The 27,925-nt window shown below is 36.2% G+C and overlaps 7 protein-coding genes across 7 annotated transcripts; 3 read left to right on the top strand and 4 right to left on the bottom strand.

Moving 5' to 3' along the window:
- Positions 1-4,676: 4,676 nt before the first annotated feature.
- On the top strand, positions 4,677-6,738 carry LOC119992287 (probable WRKY transcription factor 40). The gene is made up of 4 exons (XM_038838989.1): positions 4,677-5,052; positions 5,323-5,652; positions 5,753-5,869; positions 6,145-6,738. The coding sequence occupies exons 1-4, from the start codon at positions 4,924-4,926 to the stop codon at positions 6,502-6,504; spliced, it is 936 nt and encodes a 311-aa protein (XP_038694917.1). The 5' UTR covers positions 4,677-4,923; the 3' UTR covers positions 6,505-6,738.
- Positions 6,739-7,500: 762 nt separating this feature from the next.
- Positions 7,501-8,984, bottom strand: LOC119992288 (phosphatidyl-N-methylethanolamine N-methyltransferase). The gene is made up of 2 exons (XM_038838990.1): positions 8,687-8,984; positions 7,501-7,938 (listed from the first exon to the last, which is right to left on the bottom strand). Exons 1-2 carry the CDS (start codon positions 8,929-8,931, stop codon positions 7,689-7,691), a joined length of 495 nt encoding a protein of 164 aa, XP_038694918.1. The 5' UTR covers positions 8,932-8,984; the 3' UTR covers positions 7,501-7,688.
- A 3,409-nt stretch (positions 8,985-12,393) lies between these two features.
- Positions 12,394-15,336, top strand: LOC119992252 (probable N-acetyltransferase HLS1). The gene is made up of 3 exons (XM_038838943.1): positions 12,394-12,627; positions 12,847-12,977; positions 14,430-15,336. Exons 1-3 carry the CDS (start codon positions 12,394-12,396, stop codon positions 15,289-15,291), a joined length of 1,227 nt encoding a protein of 408 aa, XP_038694871.1. The 3' UTR covers positions 15,292-15,336.
- Positions 15,337-18,297: 2,961 nt separating this feature from the next.
- On the top strand, positions 18,298-19,004 carry LOC119992141 (probable calcium-binding protein CML46). The gene has a single exon (XM_038838791.1). It carries the CDS (start codon positions 18,316-18,318, stop codon positions 18,892-18,894), a length of 579 nt encoding a protein of 192 aa, XP_038694719.1. The 5' UTR covers positions 18,298-18,315; the 3' UTR covers positions 18,895-19,004.
- Positions 19,005-20,068: 1,064 nt separating this feature from the next.
- On the bottom strand, positions 20,069-24,221 carry LOC119990956 (putative cyclic nucleotide-gated ion channel 8). The gene is made up of 8 exons (XM_038837106.1): positions 24,071-24,221; positions 23,322-23,457; positions 22,643-23,228; positions 22,331-22,543; positions 21,780-22,084; positions 21,461-21,572; positions 21,105-21,341; positions 20,069-20,952 (listed from the first exon to the last, which is right to left on the bottom strand). The coding sequence occupies exons 2-8, from the start codon at positions 23,378-23,380 to the stop codon at positions 20,215-20,217; spliced, it is 2,250 nt and encodes a 749-aa protein (XP_038693034.1). The 5' UTR covers positions 23,381-23,457; positions 24,071-24,221; the 3' UTR covers positions 20,069-20,214.
- Positions 24,222-24,978: 757 nt separating this feature from the next.
- Positions 24,979-25,956, bottom strand: LOC119991405 (non-functional pseudokinase ZED1-like). The gene has a single exon (XM_038837764.1). The coding sequence runs from the start codon at positions 25,954-25,956 to the stop codon at positions 24,979-24,981; it is 978 nt and encodes a 325-aa protein (XP_038693692.1).
- Positions 25,957-26,600: 644 nt separating this feature from the next.
- On the bottom strand, positions 26,601-27,458 carry LOC119990734 (lamin-like protein). Its single transcript, XM_038836812.1, has 2 exons — positions 27,187-27,458; positions 26,601-27,034 (listed from the first exon to the last, which is right to left on the bottom strand). Exons 1-2 carry the CDS (start codon positions 27,356-27,358, stop codon positions 26,703-26,705), a joined length of 504 nt encoding a protein of 167 aa, XP_038692740.1. The 5' UTR covers positions 27,359-27,458; the 3' UTR covers positions 26,601-26,702.
- Positions 27,459-27,925: the final 467 nt, after the last annotated feature.

Below are 27,925 nucleotides of genomic sequence, written 5' to 3'. Positions count from 1 at the left end.
TAAATCTTTCTACGGTCAAACGGTATGGATTCGGGGGATTTTGAGTTAGATTTTCACTGTAAACAAATATCCTTGTGACCAGACTTTAGACTTTAACCCAACTTATTATGTTGTCAAAAACTTTTTAGTCCGAAAAAACTTATCCAACACCAAAAATTTCTAACTGAGAAAACTAAAATCTCATATTCAAACTTATCCAACTCCAAAATAGGGTTGGTGGTATGAAATGGGTCCACATGATAGCATGCTTGTCCCATACAATTGGGAATTAAATTGAATTTTCAATACAATTTCGTTGATTTTTGTTTGGCAAATATATATTATATTGATGGTGAGTAAAAGTAGTAGATAGATGGTTTCAACCACTTAATTACAAACTGAGAAGACAAACCTAACCCTAATATATAACAGAGATGAAAATATAGCTCACTAGGAGTGCATCCTTTGACCTAATTAGAGTCTTCCACTAAAAGTAAAAATGTTGACATAATCCAGTCGAGTAATTTATATGCAAAACTCGTATCTTCTTACTCTAATAATGTGTTTTCTATGCCTAAAGTACCATTAACGACGGCCCATAAAAGACAAAACCTTGAGGGCAAACTTATGTATCCACAATGAACTCGAGCTCAAAGAAAACAATATTATTGATGTATTTGGGTTAGAAATTTCAACAATCTGAAACATGTGTGCAAATTGCTCCATTTTCACCTCACAAAGAGGCCTTTAGAGTGTTATTCGACGATTATACTATGGTGCCCTAAAGTAAACAAAGAAAATAACATATGAAAGAAACTAATAAAGTTACGGGGCATTTGATTAGTATTTTGAGGAGAGAATGAGGGTGTGATTAGATATTCTCTTGTTTGGTTGAGTTTTGGAAGTCTATTATCTCTGTGTGGAGAATAACCAAGCTCACCAAAATGATGAGAATTACTATTCTCCACAAGGGAAAATGAGTTTTTATATGTAAAAAAAACTTTTACACTTGTTATAAAGTATTGCTTTATTTTCTAAAAAAAAATAGTAATATGAAAATTGTACTATTAATATTCACTCATGCTCACTTTTTATTTTACACTAAACATGAGCCATGCTCATTTCATACTCAGCTCACACTCACCTCGCACCCATCTCCTCCTCATCTCACGCTTATTTCACACAATTATGAACCATATGGCCCGTTAGATCTAAGCAAAGGGGGAGAGAAACTAGCTTGCTAAGCTAGTCCCATAATATTGATAAATTAAAAGGTTAATATTTGACCGAAAATGCATGTCGACAAGAATCTTCACATTGTTATTTGTCTCTAATTACTTACTTTTCTTGGGTGCACATTTTCTTTTCTAACAAGTTCTTCAATGCAATAACAATATTTAATATATTTAAAAGGGACGTCCCTCAAATTTCAGCCAGATATGAAGTCAAGTAGTCCTAAATTGATGTGATTCTTGAAAGGACAACCCTTTTAATTAGTTGAATTCATCAAACAAAAGTCTCCAACACGTGTTTTGGAAAGTAATTAAGACCAAGAAATCGAAGAATCCAACCCATGGTTTTTGAATTTTTTGGCCTACCTTGGATTGGTTGTGCACTTCTTTGTCGTCTATATATATATAACCGACAACAACCCATCATGTTTGTTTTTTGGACCATCCACTAAGCTCAAATTCGAATTGAACTAGGCACGCGTAAATCTACCCGACATGTTAGTTGGACTGAGGTTTAACGAAAATAATTTGAAAATAATTGCATCAACATAGAATCAAACTCTCGACCTCCGACGAAATTCTTTCTACACCAAATCTATAGAGATAACCAATTAGTTCATCGCCAAATGATTTTTAATTTATAGTTAATTGGACATAGACATGTAAAGATAGATATATTGAACTCGTTTGTGAATGAGAACTTGGTAGAAAATTAGAAATTGTTTTAATTAGATTCAATGGACTGAAGATCAAGTTGGTTAATTTTTTGGTCATAGTCCATGCTTAGTCTTCTTCATAGATTTGTTAACTTTTAATTTGTTGAATTTTACGTTGTGTGACATTGGAGGTGTAACGTATACCCAGCGCCGTCCTTGCTATTATAAACACACATATTGGTCAAGGAAGACCAGCTTTTTCTTTCTTTAATCTATTAATACACATTTTTTTCTACAATATAATTAATTTTAAATTAATTTATTTGAGTACATGCATGCAAAGTAAATTGTTTATTAATTTAAAGGGTTCTGTACACACAAAGAATTCTGACCAGATTAGTCTTTCTTTTTTTCTGGTCTTTCTTTTGTGAATTTTTTTTGGACAAATCATAATTTTTTATTATAATTATTAATGTGAATTCATCATATTCTTTTACTGTATTAGTCATTATTTGACTCCTTTTCCTGATTTTAATTTAATAAAATACTTATCAAAAAAAAATTAATAAAATATTGGAGCCATATGATTATAATTGAGAAACCCACGTTGGATATTTTATATCAACTCCATGATTTATAGGGCATTGTGGCGAGAGACAATAGGATATTTCATTACTTTTTGATAAAAATATGTTTTTGAAAAAAACTCAAAAAATAATGTTAAGTATAATGATTTTGAATAAAAAAATCAAATTCATAAAAGAAAATGCGTGAAAAATCTGAACTGTTTTAAAACGTTGGATGTAGAGTGTGTAAGATGTTGTTCTTTTTCTAAAGATTCAAATTCAATGGTTGAAAGCATGATCCAATGATCAAAATCTTATATTTTTTATTTGTAAATTTTCACATTTTAAAAAATTATTTTATAACTTAAAAATGGCTTAAAAAATAACTAGTTTTTGTAAATTATAATTGCACCGGCTTTTCAACAACTAGATGCACGTCGGCTGCCGCTCAAATTATAAAAATGACATGAAAGTGGCACAAGTGGCGGTGCATGTGCATGAATTCATTTTTTCTTCTCCCTTGTGGAAAAAAAAAGGCTATAAAAATTGACTTTATAATAAATCTTTTGTTTTTATACTTTCTTTTTATGTATTAAGATTGAGAAAATATTACAAGAATCAAAAACAATGAATGGTATTACGAAGGATAATGTCAATTCCCAATCTAACATGGTCGGTTGAATATATGCCAGAATTTGTCATTTTGTGATGACCCTCTAGATAAGACACTCAAGTCAAATATGGAATTACCCTTTTGGTCCATTTACATTCAATGCATTTCTTATTTAGGATCATTAGACTCGAGAGCACAGAAAATTTTCACTTGACGATGAAATAAGTTGAGGCAAAATCCAATGTTTATCTACAAATATATTGTTTTAAGTGGGAATTGAACTCAAAACTTCTCAAGTCCATAACCCTAAGAACTAAATCTTAAATCCTAAATTAGCTTTAATATCAACCATTTAATAAGATCCAACGGCTTAAACGTAAAGAGTTTTATTTTAGATAAATTATGAACGTCCTAGTGAAAAATTCCTATATAGTTGATTCCTAAATAACTCTTCTACCAGCCAAGTTCTTGTACCATTATAGTAACTGCCATATATTCGTTCTCAATAGATGTAACTATATATAGTGTTCATTCTGTGTTTAATGGTCAACCTTTTTTTTTAAAACTAGGTTTATATTTTTTACTCTAATTATAACCCGAGTCATGACAACTATGTTAAGTAAAAGACTAATTAAGGCCCAATTCGATTGTACTATTTATTATTGAATTATAAATCATACAATACAAACTATACAAAGATTAAATTAACTTGCCACCTTTAGAGACATCGCTATATATTAATTAGCATAAAATATATTAGCCACATGACGTTCAACATATATATATATATATATATATATATATATATATATTAGTACTTGATTTTACAATATGAAAGTTGTGATCAATTAAAGAAAATTTTAAAATAATTTAGCCTACTTATATATTTTAATCTAAAAGTTGAATATTTGTGGAATTCACAAGGAAGGAAGACCTTAGACATCCCAAAAAGGACCGTACCATTTGAAAATAAATAAATAAAAAACAAAACACTGGCAATCTGCCAGGTTGGATTGTTCTAGACTAGCCCACCAATTTGGACGTTTTACGTCAACCCTATTGTTTTGGTCTTTTTGTACACTAATTTTTTTTAAAACGTCAAATCCATCCAGACATAATCATATTAGACTCTGCCTTAATATGTTAAATTATGTGAGTTCTCCCGTTTCACATCCACCAGACAATTATAGGGCATTTGACTAATGGGGTGACTCAAAAAAAATTTGTTAGACGTGTGAGATAAATGTAAGACCTATTGCTTTTTTGGAAATTGTTAATCCTGACAATGACTACCGAACTAAGTCCTTTTTATTTAAGATGTTAAAGCAAAAATGAAATGGAATAATAGATTCTGTCTTTTGAGGATGTATTAAGTGATTCCATCCTATTTGTCTATTGGGAAAAAAAAAACATATGGATAGATATAATAGAAATACAAAAAACGGTAGCAGGTCAACACAAAACGTCAACCACCCAGGGTCCCAGGGGAAATTCAAACCTCCTAAACCGACGAAGTCTCCCACCAGTCCCCCCATGACTTCCTCATTTAACATTCTCTCTCTCTCTCTCTCTCTCTCTCTCTCTCTCTATATATATATATATATATGTATGTATATGTATAATCAAGAAGCGTATGCCAGCTCCATATATCTTATCTTTGTTTCACTTTGTTTCCACCAAGTTTCCTCTTCTAGCAAGTGGAGCTTCTAGTTGTTTGTGTGTATATATATATAAACATACGTTTTGTTCATTTGACTTCAATTTCTCGTTGTGGGTTTGAGTTCTGATTTGCTGGAAATATCAAAAAGCAAGAATCTTTGATCTGGGTTTTGCTTGGATATATATTAAGGAGGACTACTAGTTTCATATCAAAGGCAATGGACCACACTTCATTGGATCTGAATACTAAGCCTTTGAGGCTTATTGATGATGCTTGTTTAAGCATACCAAGAGAGCTTGAAAACAATCTAACTGAGCTAAGGATGGAGATTTCCGCCAAACAAGAGGTTAGTTTACTGTCCCAATATTCTTTCTGGGTTATGTTTGCTTAGTGTTGTTGCATTATTTGAAACAGTAATGATAGGGATCCAAGCAGTTTGTATAGGATTGCATGTGGATTATGTGAGACACGTAGAGCCTGCTGGATTTGGATCTGTGTGTTCAACTCGATCGTTGGGATAATTGTTATACTAAGTACTAACTGTCGGGATCTTTTATCATTTTCGTATTTGGAATAAGGAAGTTGAAAATTTGCGTGTTAATTTTGATGATTCCAGACTGGTGCTATACTGGAGGAGTCGAACAGAGTCAGCGCGGAGAACAAGAGGCTAACAGAGATGTTAACAGTGATGTGTGAGAATTATAATGCTTTGAGAAACCAGTTGACAGATTACATGAACAAAAATGGCGAAAAGGAGCACAGTCCTTCCAAGAAAAGGAAGTTCGAGAGCAGCAGCAACAACAATGGCAACATCAATCTTGGGATTCTTGGGAATTCCATGAGTAGCTCAACTGATGAAGAATCATCCAAGAAACCAAGAGAAGAAGTCGTCAAAGCAAAGATTTCTAGGCTTTATGTCAAGACGGAGGGCTCAGATTCAAGCCTTGTAAGTTTCTGCATAAAATCATTCATTGTGTTAAAAGTTGAGAGATTTGTTGAATCCATTTTGCTGATTGAGCCAAGCTTTTTTTTCTTCTTCTTTGCAGATTGTGAAAGATGGATATCAATGGAGGAAGTATGGCCAAAAGGTCACAAGAGACAATCCTTGCCCTAGAGCCTACTTCAAATGCTCTTTTGCTCCAAGTTGTCCTGTCAAAAAGAAGGTGAGCAGCATATCTATATAACCATAGTATATATTGATTTTATGTAGAAAAATCAATTTAGGAAATAGGCAATGTTTTAAATGCCGGTGTATACCGGTCGGTTCTACCGATTAAAGTGGAAACCAGAGTTACAGAATATATATAGGACCGGGCAAATATTGGTATGAACTAGTGGTATAGCGGTCAATATACCGGAGATCCGGTATGCCTACTTTATTTTATTTTAGTACTACTAATATGTGCTAATTTGAGTAATATGTTTTTGTATGCTTTAGGTCCAAAGAGATGTTGAAGATCAATCTGTGTTGGTTGCAATTTATGAAGGGGAGCACAACCATCCACAGCTTAATCAAATGGAGGCAACATCAGGCTCAAGCAGGATTCTGAACTTTGGTTCGGGCACCGGTGCAGCCTTGCTCGGCTCATCAGGACCTACCGGGGCAGTTGAAGCGAGGAAATCTAAGTCCAATGTTGATGCCAAAAGTCCACAACCAAGAATTGAATCACCAGAAGTGAAACAGTTTTTGGTGGAACAGATGGCTTCATCATTGACCAAGGACCCCAATTTCACAGCTGCTTTGGCTGCTGCCATTTCTGGAAGAATATTTCCTCACAACCATAATGGAAAATGGTGAACAACGGGTATATGAATATCAGTTCAGCTATTTAGAGAGTTCTTCAAGTTTAGTTAGATTTGTAAATATACAAACCTTGAGTAGAGAGTGATTTTAAATATACAAACCTTGAGTAGAGAGTGATTTCAATGTCAATTTCAAATTTGTTCTGTGAAGAACAAATGTATTTCTGCAGAAGAAAAACGCCCAACACCTGCAATGAACTGCTTGAGTTGATCCATTTTTTTTTACAAATTTAACATTGACAGATCGCAATCTTTGTTCGATGAATGGTTGGAAGCCTACTAACGAGAAGAGAAAAAGTAACGGAACTGGTTTATATTTGATGTAGACTAAGTTTATTACAAGAACACCGTTATGTCGGATCGAAAAGTCACGGGCTCAGAATTGTGCGAAATTTGACAAAGTGACCCGATTTGGCGTGGTGGTCGAGACACCCATGTGACCATGTGTCATGATATATAAAGCCAAAACACCCTCCAGAGTTTTCTTACGTCTCTTAAAGACACATTTTACACCATCGTCTTTAGCTCCTGGAATCTGAAGCAACTGGTGATATGGTCATTTGTTAGTCCAGCCACTTGCAGGAACGAGTGTTGGTCCAACACTTCGGAACCCTATTCTCACTAGGTCTTTACTTAACACCTCTGCTTTGGGAGTCTTGACTGGAACTTGGCGGAAGTAATAGAACTGGCTAACTATGGATTTATGGCTTACAAAGCTCCAAATGTACTTGTCAATATAGGAACCCAGGTGCAGATAAACGAAAATATAGTCCTTCATAGGATAGCATCAGATTCACAGGCCTTGATGCAGTCTAAGGGGGACACAGACAGCTTGCTAGCTATTCAAAAATGGGCTAAAATAGCTGAAAGTGTAAGTATAAGGTATGTAGTTTCGTTTATCATTCTTCCTTTGACAAATACATGGCCAAGCTGGGTTCGAAGGCAACTGAACTTTCAGGATTATTGCTTATATGGTTCCTATTGACCCAGATTGAGAAAAAATTCCATTGGAAAGCATGAAGCTATGTTATTACAGGAACAATCATGGGAAAATGCATTCTTGTTATTACAAGTGAATCATTCCAAAGTTCATACTCAACTAGTAAACAAAATAAAATTAGGAGACAGAGTAGAAATGATGAAGTTATCCTACCATCAGTGAATTTTAAAATTTTGCAGTCAAGAGAGGGGTTTTGCACGAGTAGCTGGATTTTCTGACGATTCCACATGCATCATGAACGCATAGCCAAGTATCCACAAGAGGATGTACTGAAAGGGAACCCAAGATAGGCAAGCAACAAGACTCATAATGCTTCCAACATATTGAGGGTCTCTAATGACACCGAATGGGAACTCGGTCATCCAAGGAATGGTTTTCCCAAAGCGCACACCATAATAAGTGCCAGATTCACCAAGCAACTGATATACCCTGTAGTGTCGCAGCTTAAATATAAGAACCACATGGCAATATAAAATAGAAATAATGCAGCTGTTGTAAAATTCAGTTGAACCAAATAGACTGGATTTTCCAATCATAACATCATTGGGTGAAATTTCAATCTCTGTTTATAGAAAGAATTTCATCAAAGGGGTACAAGTGTACAACTCTCCTTGGTCTCGAACCTAAGATAGGAATCTGAATTCATACACAATGGCTTTCCAAAATATTTTTTTCTTCCCTTGTTTACATCTGCAGGTCCCTTCCCTTGTTTACAAGGTATTCCATCTTGCACTAACAACCTCACTATTCTTCCACTTATTTTCCGGATTCCCCCCTCTACTCTTCTAATCTACGAAAAATACACTCCTTTAATCATGCCCCTCCTTCTCCACAAGTCCTGGTTAAGGATTTAGGGCAATTGCAAGTTTGGGATGGCTCTGATACCATTTTGTTCAAACAGGATGTGAAGTTTTGACTAAATTATATGGAAGTGGGCATCATTACCATATAAAGTCGTCTAAATATTCAGTAATTTTGGCACGCACTTACAAAAACTACCACATTCAAAAATCCACTAACATACCTGATAGTGTAAGTGCAAGTTCCATAAAGAAACTACTGAAAATCTGGGGTTTGAAACAACAATAAAAACCAGATAATAAACCCTAAACCCTAAAATTCACCATCACAACACCAAAATAAAACAAGAATAAAAAATATTTAAAACATGTCTGACCTGAAATTCAGGAACTGGCCAAACCCAAAAAGCGGCCAGAAATATAGCGGGGGAGGCCATGAAAGAGAGGAGACGGTATAAAGGGAGATGAGCTGAGCGACTTTGAGGCAATGGGAGACCTGTGCCATCACTTTTGAAGGGTCCCTCTCTTTCCCACACAGATTCACCCATGATTGTGGGTTCGTCCATAGCCAATAATAGAATGGGAATGGCACTAACACCCCAACCGCCGCCAGTAACCCCATGAAGACTCGATGCAGTAGACTCGCCTTGCGTCCGTAAAGAGACGAGCAGCCGCACGTGAGTGTGGATACGAATCGAATATTCATTCATTGTGGGTTGCAATGGGCCGAAGGACCCAATACGGGTATTCATGGGCCGAGGAGATACAAACCATTTTGGCCCATTAGCTATGTTTCGAGGCCCATTCATTTAAAAATGGAGGATTGAGCCCAATAATAGGGCTTTATTTCCTCTCTTGTTATTGCAAATTGTGATATGTTGGTTGAGATGGGTTTGAAGCACCCATGATGGGTCAACCAAATCCATTGCTCAACTCAAATGTCATGGATAACAGAGAGAGATAACGAGGAGTTGTGACTCTCCATGAAGGAGTTACAAACCCCTCCCAAGAAAACAATCACCAATTGAAAAAATTCACACAAAAATGAGAAATAAAAATCAACAAAAAAGGCTCTCTCCCACTCAACTTTATGAGATTGCAATTAATTTGTGGGCACCAAGATACACTCCATTGCGTAATATATCTTAGATCAACATTAATGTTAAGACATGTTGTCAAATTTGGACTCATTACAAGAATTTCACGGATTATTAACCGATATTTCCAACCGATATAATCGATTGAAAATTCCAACCGATTTTACAACTGATTGCCAAACGATTTTGATTGTATGGAGATTTTCTAACGAATTGAACATTGGTTGGAAGATCAGTAAGAAAAATAAAATTTATAACGCCGTTTCAACCGATCATGTGGTTGGAAAAAAAATAATGTTTTGTTTATTTTCTTAAAAACATTTCCCACCGATTATTCAGTTGGAAAATAAATTTTTGATGCATAATATCATCTTACATGCACCCTGTCCTTATCATCTTCGTATGAGAACCCTCTTTAATTAGTAGCTAAAGTATGATTGTGAGAACACTAACAAACTAATGTCACGTCAGAGAAGGACAACAACAAAAGAAGAAGAAGAAGAAAAAGGTAAGCTTTTAGCCACCAAACTCACATGAAGCCAAGTGCCAAGAAAGAAGCTAATTATTGCTTATGCATATATTAATTATTCAATATTTATATATATGATCTTTAATTAACATAAACAAAACAATTGTTAAAGGTGCAACCCTTTTCTCTTTAACGTGCATTGCTGCTTTGGGAGGTGTTAATAAGCTTGAACATGCAGCCGCTCTTAATTTCTCAATAAATAAATTCTCTCAAAAGAACTTTTTTTTAATTTATCATACACTTTTTTTTTCGAACATTCGATATGGGTATAAATTAGGGTCGTCAAACCCACGCTCACAAAAATTTAATGCCTGATGACTTGGTAAGTTTAGCCAAAACAGTGCATGATAGGAATTGAACTCAGTATCTCCCGAGTCCATACAATTTGACTCTTGAGAGATTCACCATTAGACTATCTACCATATATTTGTTTATATATATATGATATATCATTGAACTTGGCTGCCTGTCACACAGTCACAGGTGATCAGACCTCTAAAGAAAATCACTCTGATTAATTAATGGAGAAACTCCACTAAAATAAAGCTGAGAGAAACAACAAATTAAAGATGATTACATGAATGCTACACTGCATAAGTATTCTAGAGCTCTCTAATTTCTCCATCTACTTAGCTTTAAGAACAAAGAGCATGAACCCTGTGATTATATAATAAAAAGTATAGGATTCATAAAGGGATTTTGCATCAATTCCTTATACAAATCAATGGTTCAGATAATCCCATCAACCATGTCAAATTTTATTTTAAGTCTTGATTTACATGCTTATCAAAAAAAAGTCTTGATTTACATAGCCTAGCTAGTTAATATCTTTGAAGCAAATATATATTTAGGAAATATATAATAATATTGTACATAATCAATTGCCGTAAGCCATATTAATTAAGGACATAAAATTCTTAATTAGTAGAACAATAAGTATATATAGTACAACTCCTTGGATAATGTTGATGACAAATTGACAATGAACCTAATAAGATTATAATAAATACATATGCTTAATGTCAGGACTATCTAGATATTGGAGAACTAAAGATTTGAAGAAATCCATACAAAAGTAGTTTGATGCAATATATATATATATATAGATCATATAACTATAAATTAGTACTTTATGTTAAACAAGAATATGCTTAACCTTCTCAATATTGCAAATTGTCCAAATGAGTTGCACTTTGGTCTTAGCACTCCTGTTAATTACTGTTGTTGGCCCAAATCAGAAAGACAGAGATAAGCATTTCCAAGAAGAGAAGTATTCAAGTAGGGTTTGGTTGGTAGTGTTTCATCATCATGTTTTCAAATGTTTAAGGCAAAATTTTATCCCTATGAAAAGGCTTAACACACATGATCAACCAAGTGAAAGCAACCCTTCAACGCATTCAACTATTTAACATTTGTCCTCTTGTGTTGCTTTTCAAATTTCAAGTCATACACTATTTATTTGGGAGTAATTTGTGCATAATATGATGGACATATCTTATCATTCTCACAAAACTATCAACATGTTCCCCAAATTCGCGGTTGTTCTTACCACAATGCACCAATAATTGGTGAATAATGATATAACATATAAATTCCATGTTTTTAGATTGTCACATTATCTTCACAAATTATATACTGTTAATATAATTGATACCCAGTTAACGTAGCAACTCTTTGGTAGATGAGGGTGTTGGAAATCTCAACCCATTCACATCAACAATATTGTCCGCTTTAGGTTTATCGATTTTTGTGAATACATCATGCTTTAGTTAATGGAGAGGAAAATAGACTTTCCTTATAAATCATATCACTTGGGATGTGGGATTTTTAAGTCTCCATAGAGGACAATATGAAATTGAATGAGAATAAGTTTGGTGGAGAAAATACAAAAGTATGGTGTAATGTGACACACCTCTCAAACCATTAGCCGAGAATTGTATACTGTAGGAATTGCAAAATGCTCAAATCCCTCTTAGGTATTTAACATATATAAATTAGTTACAAGGGACTATTGAGCATTAATTTGCTTTCATACATTGATAAATTAGGGTTGTGATTTGCGTTTGACATGTAGCTCATGGAATTGAATTACATATGATAAAGAGAACAAATCTTTATTAATAAAGCAATAATTGGAACCGTATCTCCATTAATTACTATATTTAATCACACAAGAAAGCATATAATGCATGCATCTTCTAGTCATGGAGAGAATGTGATTAAGTATAATGCAAATGCAACATATGGCTACAAAGGAAAAGCTTCCACTAGAAAAGTACATATGGGTCCACACCTCGACATACCCAATTAATAGTGTTGTAAATAATAGAGATCATAGAGCTTGATAAACAACTTGATTAATTATACAAATATAAATCATTTTTAGCCATATATATATATACACACATTTGCTTCCATACTATCTCCATATTACATTCTCATCATCAGCTAATCAAGTATGTCACTCAAAATAGCAGCTGCGGCTGAGAGCTCTCCGAAATCGCGGATCGGAGCCTCGGCGCTGGAGAATCTAGTGGTGGTGAGAAAGTATGATGAAGAGAGAGACAGGGTGAGTGTGGAGGAGATGGAGAAGATGTGTGAAGTTGGACAGAGAGGGAAGCCTTCCCTTGTCACTGATCTTTTGGGTGACCCTATTTGTCGCATACGCCACTTTCCCTCACATATTATGCTGGTAAATATTAATTTATCTTATTGTTTTTTTTGACATGGTTTATGTTAATTTTGTCAATTTTTGACAATATATAAATGTGTGTGTATATATTATGTATGTATATGTACGTACCAGTTGATAAGTTGCATTGTCTCGTAGTTTTGCTACCTAGGTAGGTTGATAAATATTAATTAATTGTTTGTGTTACAAGAGATTGAATATGATTTTATATATATACAGGTTGCGGAGTATGGTGAAGGAGGCATTGTAGGGGTTATAAGAGGGTGTATAAAAACGGTGACAAGAGGAGTTCCATCAGTTTATGTAAGGCTGGCTTATATTCTGGGATTAAGGGTTTCTCCTACACACAGGTGCATTTCTTTTAGTAAATCACAAAAAGTAATAAACTCTAAATATATATATATACACACACACACACACACTATTTGTTTATGCAATATATATTAATAAACGTGACATTCGTCAATTACAGTACTACTTTTGGTGAAATGCATGAATTTGCACTCTAAAAAGAGATTTACAGAGCAAAAACATATTTTTCTCTGTGTATGCATTTTCATGCGTGTGTTTTGGGAAATCGAAAATGTTAAAGATCTCCGTATTTGTCCCAATAATTTTAAATGATAAAATCGACACACATGATTTATATGAAACTGTGTATATTCATCTTAATATTTGAGATAATTTAGATAAAAAAAATACTGAGATTCGTAACTCTAGTTGTGAAATTTAAGATTATATTCGAACATAAAGATAACAGAACTGTTCCTCGTATCATGGAAAGTTGCAAAAGCTAGTGAGATGGTCTGTCATTGACACATACATCCACCAAATAAAAGGCTTTACTTTAACTAACAATATATATTAGAGAATGGCCTTAATCATAGAATTCAACAAATTATATATATATATATATATATATGAGAAATTTTAGATATTCTTCTCTCGTTTGTACGTACTACTAGACTAGATTGCATCATCTTGACAACAATGGCCCACCGTGGTAACTTTTATTCTATCTTGACTGCACATATTTCATATTCTTTGATGGACTTTTTGATAAAGTAAAAAAAAAATAGAGTTGAAAACTAGATTTTTAAATTCTTATAAATCTGGTCAATATAGGCAACCTATGCACATAAAACCCTCCTTGGATTGGATGCATGTGATTTGGAATATGTAGGTGTGTGTATTTATATATTCTAAATTCCACATTTTAACTAAATTATCTTCCGAAATGTTCTCTACTTTTCAAAAAAAAATTTTAAAAAAAAATCAACTAAAAAAGTTTCCCTAGTTTCCTCTCTTCCACAACTTTGTATATGTAAAGAAAGATTTTTCCTTGTACTTTACAACTAAGAGCATTTTTTGTGACTAAGTAACCATCCAGTCCAATATATTATTCGAACAGTTGAGTGAGTATGAATTTTGGGCCGCCAAAACATCCACACCACAATGACGACAGATAACATTGGGCCGAAATTTATACGGGAGAAATGAGGCTTCTAATCCTTCCCATAAATTGGATAAGCCCATGAAACCAGAAAAATCACAAGAAAATACTCCCAACTTATTTGAACTCTCGATCTTAGTGACATCCACCTTAAGCCCATATATACAACCAAGAGCATGGTATTGAGAAAAACTTTGAGGAACAAGACGCTTGCATGCATCCATTTCTTTTTTAACTTTTTTTTTATTTTTAACATAGAAGTCACGACCACCATTCTTCTTTCGGGTGTGTAATAAATAAACCTATGAAACTCACATCAATTTCTTTTAACTGTCTTTTTGAAATGCAGGAGACTCGGCATTGGAGCAAAATTGGTGCAAGAAATGGAAAAATGGTGCAAGAAAAATGGGGCAGAGTATGCGTACATCGCTACGGACTGCACCAATCAACCTTCAATCAATCTCTTCACCCAAAAATGTTCATACATCAAACTCCGATCCCCAACTATATTGGTCCAACCAGTCCATGCTCATTACAAGCCAATTCCCTCATCAATCTCCATCTTAAGAATCCACCCACAAATGGTTGAATCCATTTATCAAAAAATATTCACAAACTCTGAGTTTTTCCCTAAAGACATTGACAAGATTTTGTATAGCAAGCTCAATTTGGGCACTTTCATGGCCGTACCCAAAAGTCAAAAATGCCCTTCTCTCAATGCCCTTCCATCAAGTTATGCAATGTTGAGTGTTTGGAACACTAAGGAAGTGTTCAAGTTCCAAGTGAAGGGGGTGTCGCCGCTAACCTACGCATGGTGTGTAGGGAGCAGACTGTTGGATGAGTTGATGCCATGGCTAGGTTTACCTTCAATCCCTGATGTTTTTAGGCAGTTTGGGGTGTATTTCTTGTATGGATTACACATGGAAGGTAAATGTGGTTCGAGGCTCATGAAAGCTTTATGCAACTTGGCTCATAACATGGCGAGGGATGATGATGGGTGTGGGGCTGTGGTGGCGGAGGTGGGCCAGAGGGACCCTGTTAGAGAAGCTATCCCACATTGGAGTAGATTTTCTTGGGCTGAAGATATGTGGTGCATGAAGAAACTTAAGGATGCTGATCACCAAGATGTGAATGGAAGATGTGAACCGTCCGATTGGACCAAATCGCGATCATCTTCACCAGTTATTTTCGTCGATCCGCGTGAGTTTTGACCATTTTTATACGGTGGGACTCAAAGTCACCGTCTATTGGATGCGCATTGGGTAAACCCAAAATATATGAGGCATAAAAATGTTAATAGTTTATTCCTTTATTGACGCAAATGGAAATAATAAACAAGATTAAACCAACTTTTAATCGAAGAAATAAATACTGAAATCCATCATATTTGAGAGAAAATCAGCATTTCAATATATTTTTTCAAAATCAAAAGATAATAAACATCAGGGCTAACTACAACCCTAAAGTAGTAAAAAATGCAAAAACTAATAATATAAAGATTTATTTGAAGCCTTAAACCATGGAATTTGCAAAAAATAAGATGAGACTAGTAACATAGCTACTACTATTGTCAACCACGTTTAAACGAATCTTTTGGTAAAATGTCCCGTAATTATGACAATATGACATTGTAATCCTACTTGTCGGTTTTCTTTTTAATTATGTGCCACTGATCCTACATCATTTACACACATTCTCCAAATTGAGTATGACCATTTGATCCAAAGAAACTACTCCAACCGTTGATTACAAAATGAAAGAACATGTGGTTGACAACTTAAGAAAATGCAGCCATACCTCTAAAGCTATGTTGTAGGACTAAAGTAGCAGAATCTAACCTTTATCACTAATTGTTAATTAGAAGGAGACTGATGAATATTATTAGCATATCACTAGTGTCCATTACAAGATTAAATTGTTCTTGGTCCCCGTCTAGAATAGGGAGTCAAACTTCGGCCTAGCAGGTGTCCACTTGTTGCAAAATACAACAAAACAAAAATGTTAAGGATCTCAGTAAATGGGATCCTAGTCATCCCGATAACTAATATGTCACTCTCTAGTTCAATCATCAGGTCTTGTGGATCCCTACACTTACATCAATCAAGGAACAAAATGAATTAATAGGATGATTGAGGTCCCTATCACTTCTGAAAATACAAAGGTTTGCGACTTCCGTCATAAAAACCTATTTTCTAGTAGTGATTTACAAGCATTAAACCCACAAAACTGTCTTTACAGATGTTGGAAATAATCTTGCAACAGAGCAAGCCTCCAATCTAGCTTATAAGTCTACTCATCAATCGTGTATGATTATTTAGTGGAGCTTGCACACCACACGTTAGCTGATGACATGATGTGCAGCTAACCACTGAATATTTTCTCCTCGTGCAAGGCAAAAAGCTGCATTTTCTTGACAGAATTCGAGATTCCTTCACATGGATCTCCAATCCTTCCACTGCTTATACGTCCTCTTTGACATGGCATTTCAACAAAGCATTTCAATTTCTTGAGTCTCATTGTTAATATTCAACCCAATATATCAACAAATATTGTTCGCTTTGGGCCACGAGCGCACACGATTTAATCTCATGGGCTGTCTTTGTAATATTTAGGTTCAGAAAATACATTTGTTGCGTGAAATATGTTTTATCTTTATTTATATATCATACCATTGAGTTATGTTAATGAGACGTGATATGTGTACATTCAAACACAAACCCGTATTGATTGACGTGAGCTGTCCAACAATAACCCAGCAGAAGATTTTGTAGCAAAACTAACCTGTATCGGTTTTTTGGGTTGAAATCCAGCCCATTAATAATTAACTATCAAAAGTAACTCGAAGACACTGGATCAGGCCCACTGGATATGGGCCTATCCATTCGCAGGTGCTAGTCCAGGCCATAGTTACTAACCACACGCACTTTGGACCTTCGTTATTTTGTTACTTCTTATTCAATAATATTTATTATTTTACTAACTGAGAATAAATCATACAAGCTTGTCGTTTGGATATCAACACAGAAGTTTCACACCTAATGACTTGATAAGTTGATTCGAAACTCAAGCTTGTGATCACAAGAGTATTGCTCTTAGTGGAAAGTGAACTCAATACCTTCCGAGTTCATACGGTTTGGTCCCACAAAGATTTAGTCTATCACCCAAATGATTTTATTCAACATATTTCTCTATATGACATTTACATCTTCGTAATCTTGTATACATTTGATTAAATTACATGGTACAACTAGGATGCTTCCCTCATCTCAACATCAACCCCTCAATTATTCTCATTGAATAGAGAGTGCTATAGTAGAAAGCTCTTGGAAATTTACTTGAAATCCCTACGTCTTCCTTTTTCTTCTTCTACTACTTACTTTTATTTGTCTCCCACGTCCAATCAGCACGTCGCGGGCGGAAAAATGTGTAGGTTTTGCTCAACTTGCAAGTTCAAAGGAAAATTCCTTTAAGACTTACAATTGACTTTAAATTTAATAATAAAAATACCACCTTGGTGAAGAAACACACATATAGTATTACACTATCAGACCATCGGTCTTTCCCTGGAAAGGAGTAAGAACGTTCTTATGGTGGTTTATATTAGTTCCTCTGCTTTGAAGTTCTTAAATCCTAAAATATTTTATATTAAAATTGATTAAACAATTCTAAACCCTAAATCATATACTCTTAAATTCTAAATCGTAAATCAATTTTAATCTCAATCATTTGGTCAGATTTAGGGTTGATCAGTATATATCACAATTGATATGACCATTGACCCAAATCCATTTAAGTAAAAGGAAAGTTAAATTTCACTCCTATCATAGAAAGCACACCACTTGAGGGATTTTAGGATTTAGAAATTAGGACAGAAAAAAAACAAACTTGAGGTAGTTTTCTTGGGCTTGGTCTTGGTCCAGCACCCACACATCATAAATTCATAAGGAAATTTTTTTAATACAATGAATACGTAGCAGGCCAGCCTGACTAAAATTCCTAACATGAATCAGTGCGAGAAATTTTGTATTGAAAATGACTGACCATTTCCTCCCCAATTTCCATGGAATTGCCGCACCAAGACGGATACTTCACTCCTACTGACCATTCAACATAGCAGACTAATTCTCTACCACCTCTTTTTTATGTATATATACATCAACACTTACTACGTCTCTCAACCAAAACTTTCTCGAATTTATACTTATATTTTATTTCTATACTGATTTGCAACAACAATGGAGAAAACTTCATTGAACACCGAGCTATCTTCTTTCTCATTCCTTCTACTACCCCATGTCTTGATTTACACAACTATTATTTTCTGGGTCATTGGAATCAACATATTTTTCACAAGATTGTGGCTAAGCCTTCAATCCCGACTTGAATGCGATAATTCAGAGATTTGGGAAGAGAAAAAGATTGCAGATTTTGAAGAATTCTGTTGCTCTGATAAAAACAGAGATGATGGCAGCCTTTGCATCGAAGAGGTGGAGATGGTGATGGGAAGACTGGAACTTTTTTGCAGCAAAGAAAGAGGGGAGGATTTGGAGTGGTCCAAAGAGCGATTATTGGGGCTATTCGAATCAAAGGAGCCAAGTTTGGAGGAAGTGAAGGAAGCTTTTGATGTGTTTGATTTAAACAGAGATGGGTTTATTGATACAGAGGAATTGCAGAGAGTTCTCTGCAGCTTAGGCTGCAAGGAAGCTGTAGAGCTGGAAAACTGCAGGAGAATGATGAAAACTTATGATCACAATGGGGATGGAATGATAGATTTTAAGGAATTTTTGAGATTTATGGAGATCGGCTTTTGTTGAATTTTGTACTTCTTGTCTTTTGTTTGCTGTTCCAGTATCATTTCTCATATTTTCTGGGACTCATGAGTGTAAGAAATTGGACAAGTTCTCAAGGAAGGAAAATTGAAAAAAAAAAAAAAAAGTTTCAATTTTATATGTGACTAGAATATATAGGCTGAGATACATATATAAATGTGAATATTGAATTAAAGCAATGTACATGAATAGTTTTTTTTTTTTGGTAATCGAGAATTCTCCAACCCAATTTATCCATCAGACAGTTAGATCAACTCTAAGAGCATCTATATCAGATTACCTAAACATGGTTCTATTATACCTATTTGTATAATAAGGAACAAAAATAGAAAACTAGTTAAAAAACACCTCTGTATTGATTCCCTAAACTTCCTCTATTTTAAAGACTTATTACAGTGGTTCACTAGCTCTAGAAAATTACTGTAGGATTACCTAAGAATAAAATATTAATTTTTAATTTTCTCTCTCCCATGTCTCATCATCTCTCGTCTCTCATCTCTCCTCCTCCTCTCTCTCAAACACAACGTCTACACCGAGACGACGACGATGGTGGACTGCGACCTGCATCCAACTTCCGGCGCAGTGCAGCGATCGAAGAAAGCAACGCGTTGGCTCCGACATCTCGAAGGAAGGCCCTAGTATGACCGCAACTCACTTGGATCACAAAGAGGATCCGGATAACCACAACCAATGAAGAAGAAACTACATGAATCTAATAAAATCCGTGACAAAATCTCCCAGAGAAGCGTTCACGACCTGTGGCTTGTTTGCCGCAACCACACGCACGCGATCGACGGTGTCTTTGCTTTGCTTGTTTCATAGAGAGTATCTTGATTTCTATGGACAGATCAGGACCTTCTGATCTTGACCTCAATTGTTTTTATTTTTTATTATCTAAAATAATATGATATTATTTTATTATGAGGTTGAGACACTGTTAATATAAAATTATTTATTATTTTATATTTTTTCAATAAAATTAATTGTATTAATAGAATAATAAAGGATTGAGAAATAAATATTATTTTAATGATATAAAGAATATGATAAACAATTTAATGTAGTGTTGATCGGATAGGGAATTTGTAAAATAGAAAAAAATGACATTTTATCTGTATTTTAAGAAATCTGTTAAGAGAAACTAGTGCGGATGCTCTAAACCCTAGGGCAGCAAACCCAGCGTAGTTAACAGAAGTTCGAGTTACCCATCACTGGTTTGTAGGTTTAGCGAAAGAAAAACAATTATACTACATGGCTAGAGAACCTTAATTATCTCATACCTGTTGGGACGAAACTAGATACATGTTATGCATCCATAATGTTGAAGTCAGGTTCTGAGGGCTTCTGTAATCTTGCCATTTCAGTCAACTTATCTCTGGAAGATGATATGCTGCGAAGCCTATGGCCGCGGAGTGCATTGGCTGCAAAGCGAGATGCCAAAAAGGTTGCACCAAGACTCGATGAAGCCTCTGCAGGAGCTTCATTTGATTCGACTAATGCGCTTTCATCATCATATTCTTCATCCTCATCATAGCTCAGGAAATCTTCTTCCTGTTGACGAAGTTCTGCATTTTTCCTTCTAGCGTACCGGCGCCATGTTGCTTGTATAAAGCAAGCTGCCCAAGTCCTCCATTGCTGTGAGTAGAAACGGAAAGTGTGTTGTAACTGCCTGCTATGAAGGCGCCTAAATTGACTTGCAACAAACTTCAACTCCTCAGCTTCCAATGCAAAGGCTTCAACCTCTGTGATAGCCCTCACTGTCCTAGTAGATGATGGTAGGTTAGAAGCGGCTTTGGGGTCAAGCGCCCAAGTCAGAAGCTCCTCTCCACAAAAGTCCCCTTCTTTGAGTAAACCCCGGTTGAAAAACCCACTCCTTCCACCATCTGTCGTTACACTCTCAAGGCGGCCACGAATGATGAAAAGCATCTCATCAACTGGGTCTTCTTCTCGGACTATGTAAGTGCTCTCTGTGCATAAACTTGGCTTTAGTCGCTCACAGATGGCATCGAGCAACCTTTCATCCATATTGGCAAACAGAGGGACCTGCATGATCCACAACACAGAAATCGATGATTCGTATATGCAAATTAGGCACGATTTTTATGGATGCTAGAGCAAGAGAACACACTGTTTTCGTATGCCAGATGACAACTAACACAGACATTGAATAAAAAATGCCGGCTAGATATACTTACTCTTCTAACCAAATTCAAACAAAGATGCCGCTTGATGTCTCTTCTGAGATCTTTTGGTAAACTCTGGACTATGCTTTCTTCATCCACTCCTCTTGTTTCCAGCCACTTGTATTGATCGTAGCGCCTAACACGTTCCCTGAGATCCTGAGGAAGCAAACGATGATGCATCCACTGCTCAGAGTCGCGCCTTTTGATTCTCATCTCCTCTAGACGAATAGTTAGAGACTGAAGGTAGGTCTGTTGACAACAAAACACACCTCAAAATTTAGTGCATTATAATGCTGTTGATTTTGTTCATCGAGGCCTTTGTGCAATTGGCATCTGTGGAGCACCTGAAAGGTGAACTTTTAATTTACCTGCATATTTCCAATAAGAAGCGCAAAGAGTATAAGCCCGAAAATCGCTAATGCTATGGAAAAGAGGATCTCTCCCGGATATGTACTAGTTTGGAGTCCCTGACCAAGTGTGCTGTAGAAAGTGAAGTACCAATTTCGTTAGATAAAAGCAGTTTCATGTACCCACTACAGGAGTCTTGTGCATGAGAGTTGTTTACGTATATTGTTTGAACAATTTGCCTAAAGGAAAACAAGAAACCAAAATGAAATCTGATCTACTCTACAAGCACACATGGACACTCACATATACCAACTAGCAAAAGAAGAAAAGAACAAGTACCTCAGATTTTGCAGGCCCCACCACAGGCAGTAACAGAATTTAGAGAAAAAAATTCTGGATGAAACGATGCCGGATGATATAGCTTGTGTGTAAATTCCGTAGTTAAATGGTGAATTTTCATCTTCTATAGAACATTGGCTACCAAGAACATCACGGCTGACGCCTTGCCACTCTGCAAAACCAGGCAGATTCCCATTGCCACAGAACAAGAAACTGAGGTTGCATTTTTCAGATTCAAGACAAGCTCTCTGCCAGCATGTGTCATTACGCTCGACGGCTAGTAAATACCAGAAAGCACCAGCTATCTGTTTAGTTCCATCTAAAACTGATTAGATATGGTCAATAGGTTTCTTTTACCCATCTTAATATTACTTATGGTTCAAAATGTTGAGATACAACGAAAAGAAATTATCGAGTTTCAAGCATATGCGGATGCTCAATCAAAATTCTGCTTGGTTCTCATGCTATACGAGGATAAAAGGCTACCTAATTCTTTGAAAAATGCACATCATAAGGACATGGAATGCTAAATAACAGAACGTTCTACTTACGTGACTGGAAAGCATGTACCAAAGCAAATAATATGCAGCACCAGCCAAAGCACTTTCAGCAAAAACACCCGCTGTCTTTTTCAGTTCTGAAGTCAAAGGTATAAAGCGAACAAACCTCGGTACATATTGAAGAAATACAATGTCTAGCAAAGCACTTTTTGTAGCCCATACCTCTGAATCTGCTGTTTTCCCAAGATGATTCCACACCACAATCTGCAGGTGATAGAAGACCAGGTTGAAATAGTTACAGAGAAAAAAAAAAAGAACAGAAAGATGAGGCCTAGCAAAGAGAAGAAGAATGTTTTCTCAAACCTGTGGTATGGGTAGAATGGCAAGGAAATCAACGATAAAGTAACGAGATAAATATCGTGCAGCTATTTGTGCAGGATCTATTACAAGTTCTCCTCGTCCAAACACTCTTGACGATGGTGCAATATAAGCTGTGCGGAACTGAAGTGCCATGCGGATAAGGTAGAAAGAATCAACTATTGTTCTTATAGTTGTAGTTGTGACTGCTAACTTTATATCCATACCAAGGCAATTTGAGGCCTGGTCAAAGACAGGAAGATAGAAAAACAAAGGATCAATGGACACTGAAAGAATACATGATATGACAAAAAGTCTGTTCCATAGAAGTAGTGATTTGTCTTGAGGGTCAAATATCTTCTTCTCGGAAACTGTAAGATCTTCTGGGAATACTGCACGAGTGACTCCGCTTCGAAGTGCTTGACCAAATGTCATAAGTCCTTCTGATCCCTTTTTCACTCCCTTCCTAAAGGATTTAGATGTATTCTTTTTTGCACGTCTGGTAAAACCGAATCCCTCGAAACTAAATCCACATCTCTTTGCTCCACCAACATTAGAAGCCATTGACACTGTAGAGTTCACTTCGTCCAATCTGCAGAACAATAAACTTCTTATTCATCTCCTAGATGTTTTATGAACATAAAACTGAACAGCAAAAGCAGACAGAAAATAAACCATTTCACACCTAACAAATTTCTCCCTCTGGCCCCCAATGTACTGTGACTTGTAACCACAATCAAACATTTTGTGGACTAATTAGATGCTATTCAAGTCAAATCACCAATTAATGTATATGGCAACATCAAGACCAATTGAAAATCCTGCAATTAAAAATGAAAACAAGAGAGGGTGAGAGATGCTTCAGTATGAGGGTGTTGTATGTACATTTCAATCCGAGTCCCTTATGCTAACGGCACAAAGAAATATCCAGTCAGTCTTATATAATAACTTCACGATAAAAACTCGTCATAGAACAAAGAAATTATGCCGCATTCCAACAAATCTGAATTTACACATGGTTTTCATAAGATTGCTGCTGCAAAAACCATATAAATTACCTCTCAGGCTTATACCAGTGGAGCAATCGGCTCAGGAATTCTAAATTACAAGCTTATATTTTAAATCATGACCCAGATCCTATATTGTAGAAAAATCTCCTGTCCTCCTATCTCTTGCAAATATTGCAATGCATTAATGAATGTTCAATTCAACAGCTCTGCCCTGAATTAACAAAATCTATATGTGCATTAACCCTAAATCCATTTTCCCTGTCACTATTTCTTTTTGAGATTTCAAACGATGGGTCTGCAAGAAGATGATAAAATCTAACAAAAAATCTCTATAATAAACGCTATGAACAAAATTCTAAAACCCAAGTTCTTTTTCGTTCCAATGCAGAATTAAAGAAAGGGGCGTATGGAAGAATGAGGTTACCGTTACAGTCGGCAGCCTTTTGATTCTTGAATGATGTAGTATGGAATGATAAAGAGGATTTGTGGGTTTGCAGAGGGAAGAGAAAGAGTGTTATTTAATTGATGTTGAGACCACATACAGAGAGAGAAGGAGAGAGAGAGATGTGCGAAGAGCGATCGATGCCTCTTTTAGGGGAAAATGGCTTAAATCAGACCGTTATAGCCGTTATACAGAAAGGCTGAATATCTTATAAGCCCATTTACTTTCAAAGAGGAAGCACAAGCTAAAGAAGGCCCAGCCCAACAGAAGCGGAGGTACCGATGCCTTCAGCTAGTGCATTATTATGTCAAAATCCAAAATTAGTCTCTTTTTTTGGTAACTGACTACACACCTAGCCCAGTATGTCCTTTAGACAATTAAGTGAACGTAAATTTCGGATCGTCAGATCAATCAGCACCACGCAGATGATAGATAAGACTGGGTCGAAGCCAATGTAGGTGAAAATAAGGCTCCTAACACTTCTCCGAAAGTGAACAGCAAGCCCACCAAACCAGGAAAATACCCATGGAAATACTCCAAAATTGTTCAAACTCCCGACCATAACAGCATGTGTATGCCCTAAGCCCGGGGATATAACACTCTGAACTATTGATTTGTGGTTACACAATTAGCCTCTATTACAAGTCTCCGGCCCGTTTGACCCCTCTAAATGAGATGCACAGACTAGAGAGAATTTTGAGTAGCCATTGCAGAAGTCAAGGTAGTCAACTTTCATTTTCTTGTTCTCCTGTGCTTTTATTCAACTGAAAAAAAAAACTGCATTGAAACATTACAATGAAGAACTCTAAGAATAATTGACTTGCCTAAACCTTCTTAGAAAAACTAGAGACTCCTCTACAAGAGATGTTTTGAATCATAGAGTCATATATCTAGGACGACATGTTTCTGATAGATTTGATTGCTTGTGCAACTTCCTGCATAGTTGGCCTTGCATCAGGATCTTGTCTGAGACATTTCAGTATCAGCTCTTCAAATTCAATTCTTTGCCTCCCTTTCTCCTCTTTCAAATTACTCTTCCTCAGGAGGAGTTGGACTGTATCAGCAAATCCTGTATCTACATACTCATAATCATCTTCAGCGCGTAGTTCTGAAATCCAGGTCCAGGTACTCTTTCCGCTCAAAATATCCATCAATACAACCCCAAAGTTGTAGACATCGCTCTTTTCAGTTAACCGCCCAGTCGTCAGAACTTCTGGAGCTGAATGCCCTGTGGTTCCAAATACTAGTGTGTCCACATGTGTTTCACCCGAGGGAATTGGCACAGACATCTGGAACTCGGACAGTTTGGCAATGTTGTCCCGGTTAAGGTATATGTGACCAATCTTGATGTCTCTATGGATAATCACTCTGGAGGTGCCATAATGGACATACGCGACTGCGTTGGCAATTTCGTTTGCTATTCTCAACTTGGTCTCCCATGGCAGACTACTGTTTACCAACACCCGTGAAAGATTTTCTCCGAATTCGTAGACTAATATGGGGATTTCAGTCTCCAGGCAGCAACCCAGAAGCTTCAAGAAGTTCTTGTGATTGCTCATGTTGGACGCAATTGCTGTTTCATTTGTCACCAATTCCAAGGGATCACCACCACCAGGCGTAGAGATTTCTTTCTTAAACTTCTTGACTAAAACAGAACGAGATTCAATTGTTCCTTCATAGATGCAGAAATTCCAGTCCTCGTGCCGGATTTTTCTCCGGTCGTAGTTGTTTGTTGCCCTCATGAGATCTTCCTCCGAAAAGCTTCGGATGGGATTGCACTTGCCGTTAAAAATTGAGATCATCTGTTCTAACATCTTACCTCCATTCTTCAAGAAAAACTGCTCTCTTTCTTTCTTTTTCTTCCCCATCTAATCTTAAAGCTTTTGGCTAGTTGAATCTTCTCTGCATCCAAAGACATTGTCCTCTACTTAAACAGGAGGGCATAGTGAAGCCTGAAACTTCTACGCTGCTTCGTTACAGCTTCCATGAACTTTCTCACCTTTCCCATACCGATCTTATTGCTTGGAATTTTCCTTGATACTTCAGTATAGTATGTCCGGCCGAAGTCAACATAGATTTCGTTTTTTTAAGAGTCATTTTGCGCCTGTTGAATCATGGTCAAAGTTCCTGTCGGCTGCCACAAATTTGTTTTCACAGTTATGGATCTGAGTGCTTGTGAGATTGCTTTCATGGTGGGTCTTTCATCAGGATTATATGTTTGAGACATCAAAGTGTGAACTCTACAAATTCCACCAATTGCCATCTATTTCCTTCTCTCAATAAAATGGCCTTCAAAGCAGTACTCAAAATACGTGTTCCAGTAATTACTTCTCCCATTCTCATGATTAAAACCAGATTCGTAATCACTATCTTCCCTAGGTATGTAACGAAAGCATGCGTTTTTGGCCGAAGCCGATAACCACCTTTGCTATCCCAGATTCCCAGTATGGTTCTAAAATAACGCAGTTGATATACCTATAATTGAAGTTCATATGAATAAAAATACTAAAAATTCAATAGTAATGAGTTTTGTATACTCACTGACTCACAAAAAAAAGGGAATTGGACAAAAAAAAATCTCTCAGCTGGGAATCAAACTAGAGCATTACTAGATTCAACCAGATCCAAACAAAATAGAAGCGACTGCCACAGCCAAAACACCAACCAAGCCTCTATTTAAGGCAACTGGCGGAAGAGCGGAGCCAGAATCATTGGCGAAGAGGCCGGCTTGTGGAGGTGAAGGCAGAGGGTGGACAAGAACAGAGACTTTCATGCCATTGAAGCACTGACCGTTGCCGCATATGAAGAAATACCTCTCGGCCTTGTTAAGTGGTATGAAATCCTTGCCACTACTCCAGTTCCCTACTGCCCCCTCTGTAGTGCAGTTATCATACCCAGTCTGGTTCACCTCAAACACATTGTACTGTGTCTTCGGGTACCTAAAAGCTGCAAGAAAGAAAAATGATAAGAGATCAAGATGGAAACTTTTCTAAAATAATCCCTCTGGAGGGCTCAAATTGAACTGGGTTTTTGAGAAACGATAAAACCCTAGTAGATCTACGTAGATAGAGAGTGAGAGGAGTGAGAGAGATGATTACATATAAGGTCACCAACATAGAAGGTATGGTTGTTAGCCCAGAGAGTATAATTGATGCCAGGGTTCCAGCCTTTGTTGGCACCAACGATGTGGTCAGTTGCGGTGGTTGGAGAGATGGCTGCAAGGGCAGAGATGAGGAGGCAGATGCAGATAAGGTGAGTTGAGCTGGGCATTGCTTTTTCTTTCTTTCTTTTTTTCTGTTCTTGGGCAGTGACGATTGAGATTTTAGAGGGAGCGCTGCTGATGCTGGCCAAGATCTGATAAGATTTGTAAGGGTCCCAACTTCCAGTGAATTATGAAGACTTGTCTAGAAATGACCAACATAAAATACAGTTACTTTTTTTTTTGAGATCAAAATACAGTTACTTTTGATAACGGTTGAATCTACAAATTTTATGATTGGGTTAAGTGCAAATAGGTCACTCAAAGATTGGTCAGTTTGCAATTAGGTCACGCAAAGATAAAAATTTCAAATTGGATCATTCAATGTTCTAAATTTAAGCAATTAGCTCATTCCGGTCAATTTCCGATTAATTTCTTGTCTGAAATTGCTGACATGTCAAAAAAATTTTGAAATCTAAAATAAAATTAAAATAGAAATGCCATGTGGAATGTAAAAATAATATAAATTTTAAAATAAAAGTAAAAATGATGAGTGGCATTATAAAAAAGTAAAAGAAAAATGAAACAAGATCCCAAGAATGAAAAAAAAAAAGGGAGTCACTTGGGCACAGATGCTG

The sequence above is a fragment of the Tripterygium wilfordii genome, chromosome 22 (genome assembly GCF_013401445.1).
Source record: "Tripterygium wilfordii isolate XIE 37 chromosome 22, ASM1340144v1, whole genome shotgun sequence".
Taxonomy (NCBI): Eukaryota; Viridiplantae; Streptophyta; class Magnoliopsida; order Celastrales; family Celastraceae; genus Tripterygium; species Tripterygium wilfordii.
This window is presented reverse-complemented; position numbering and strand designations above follow the sequence as displayed.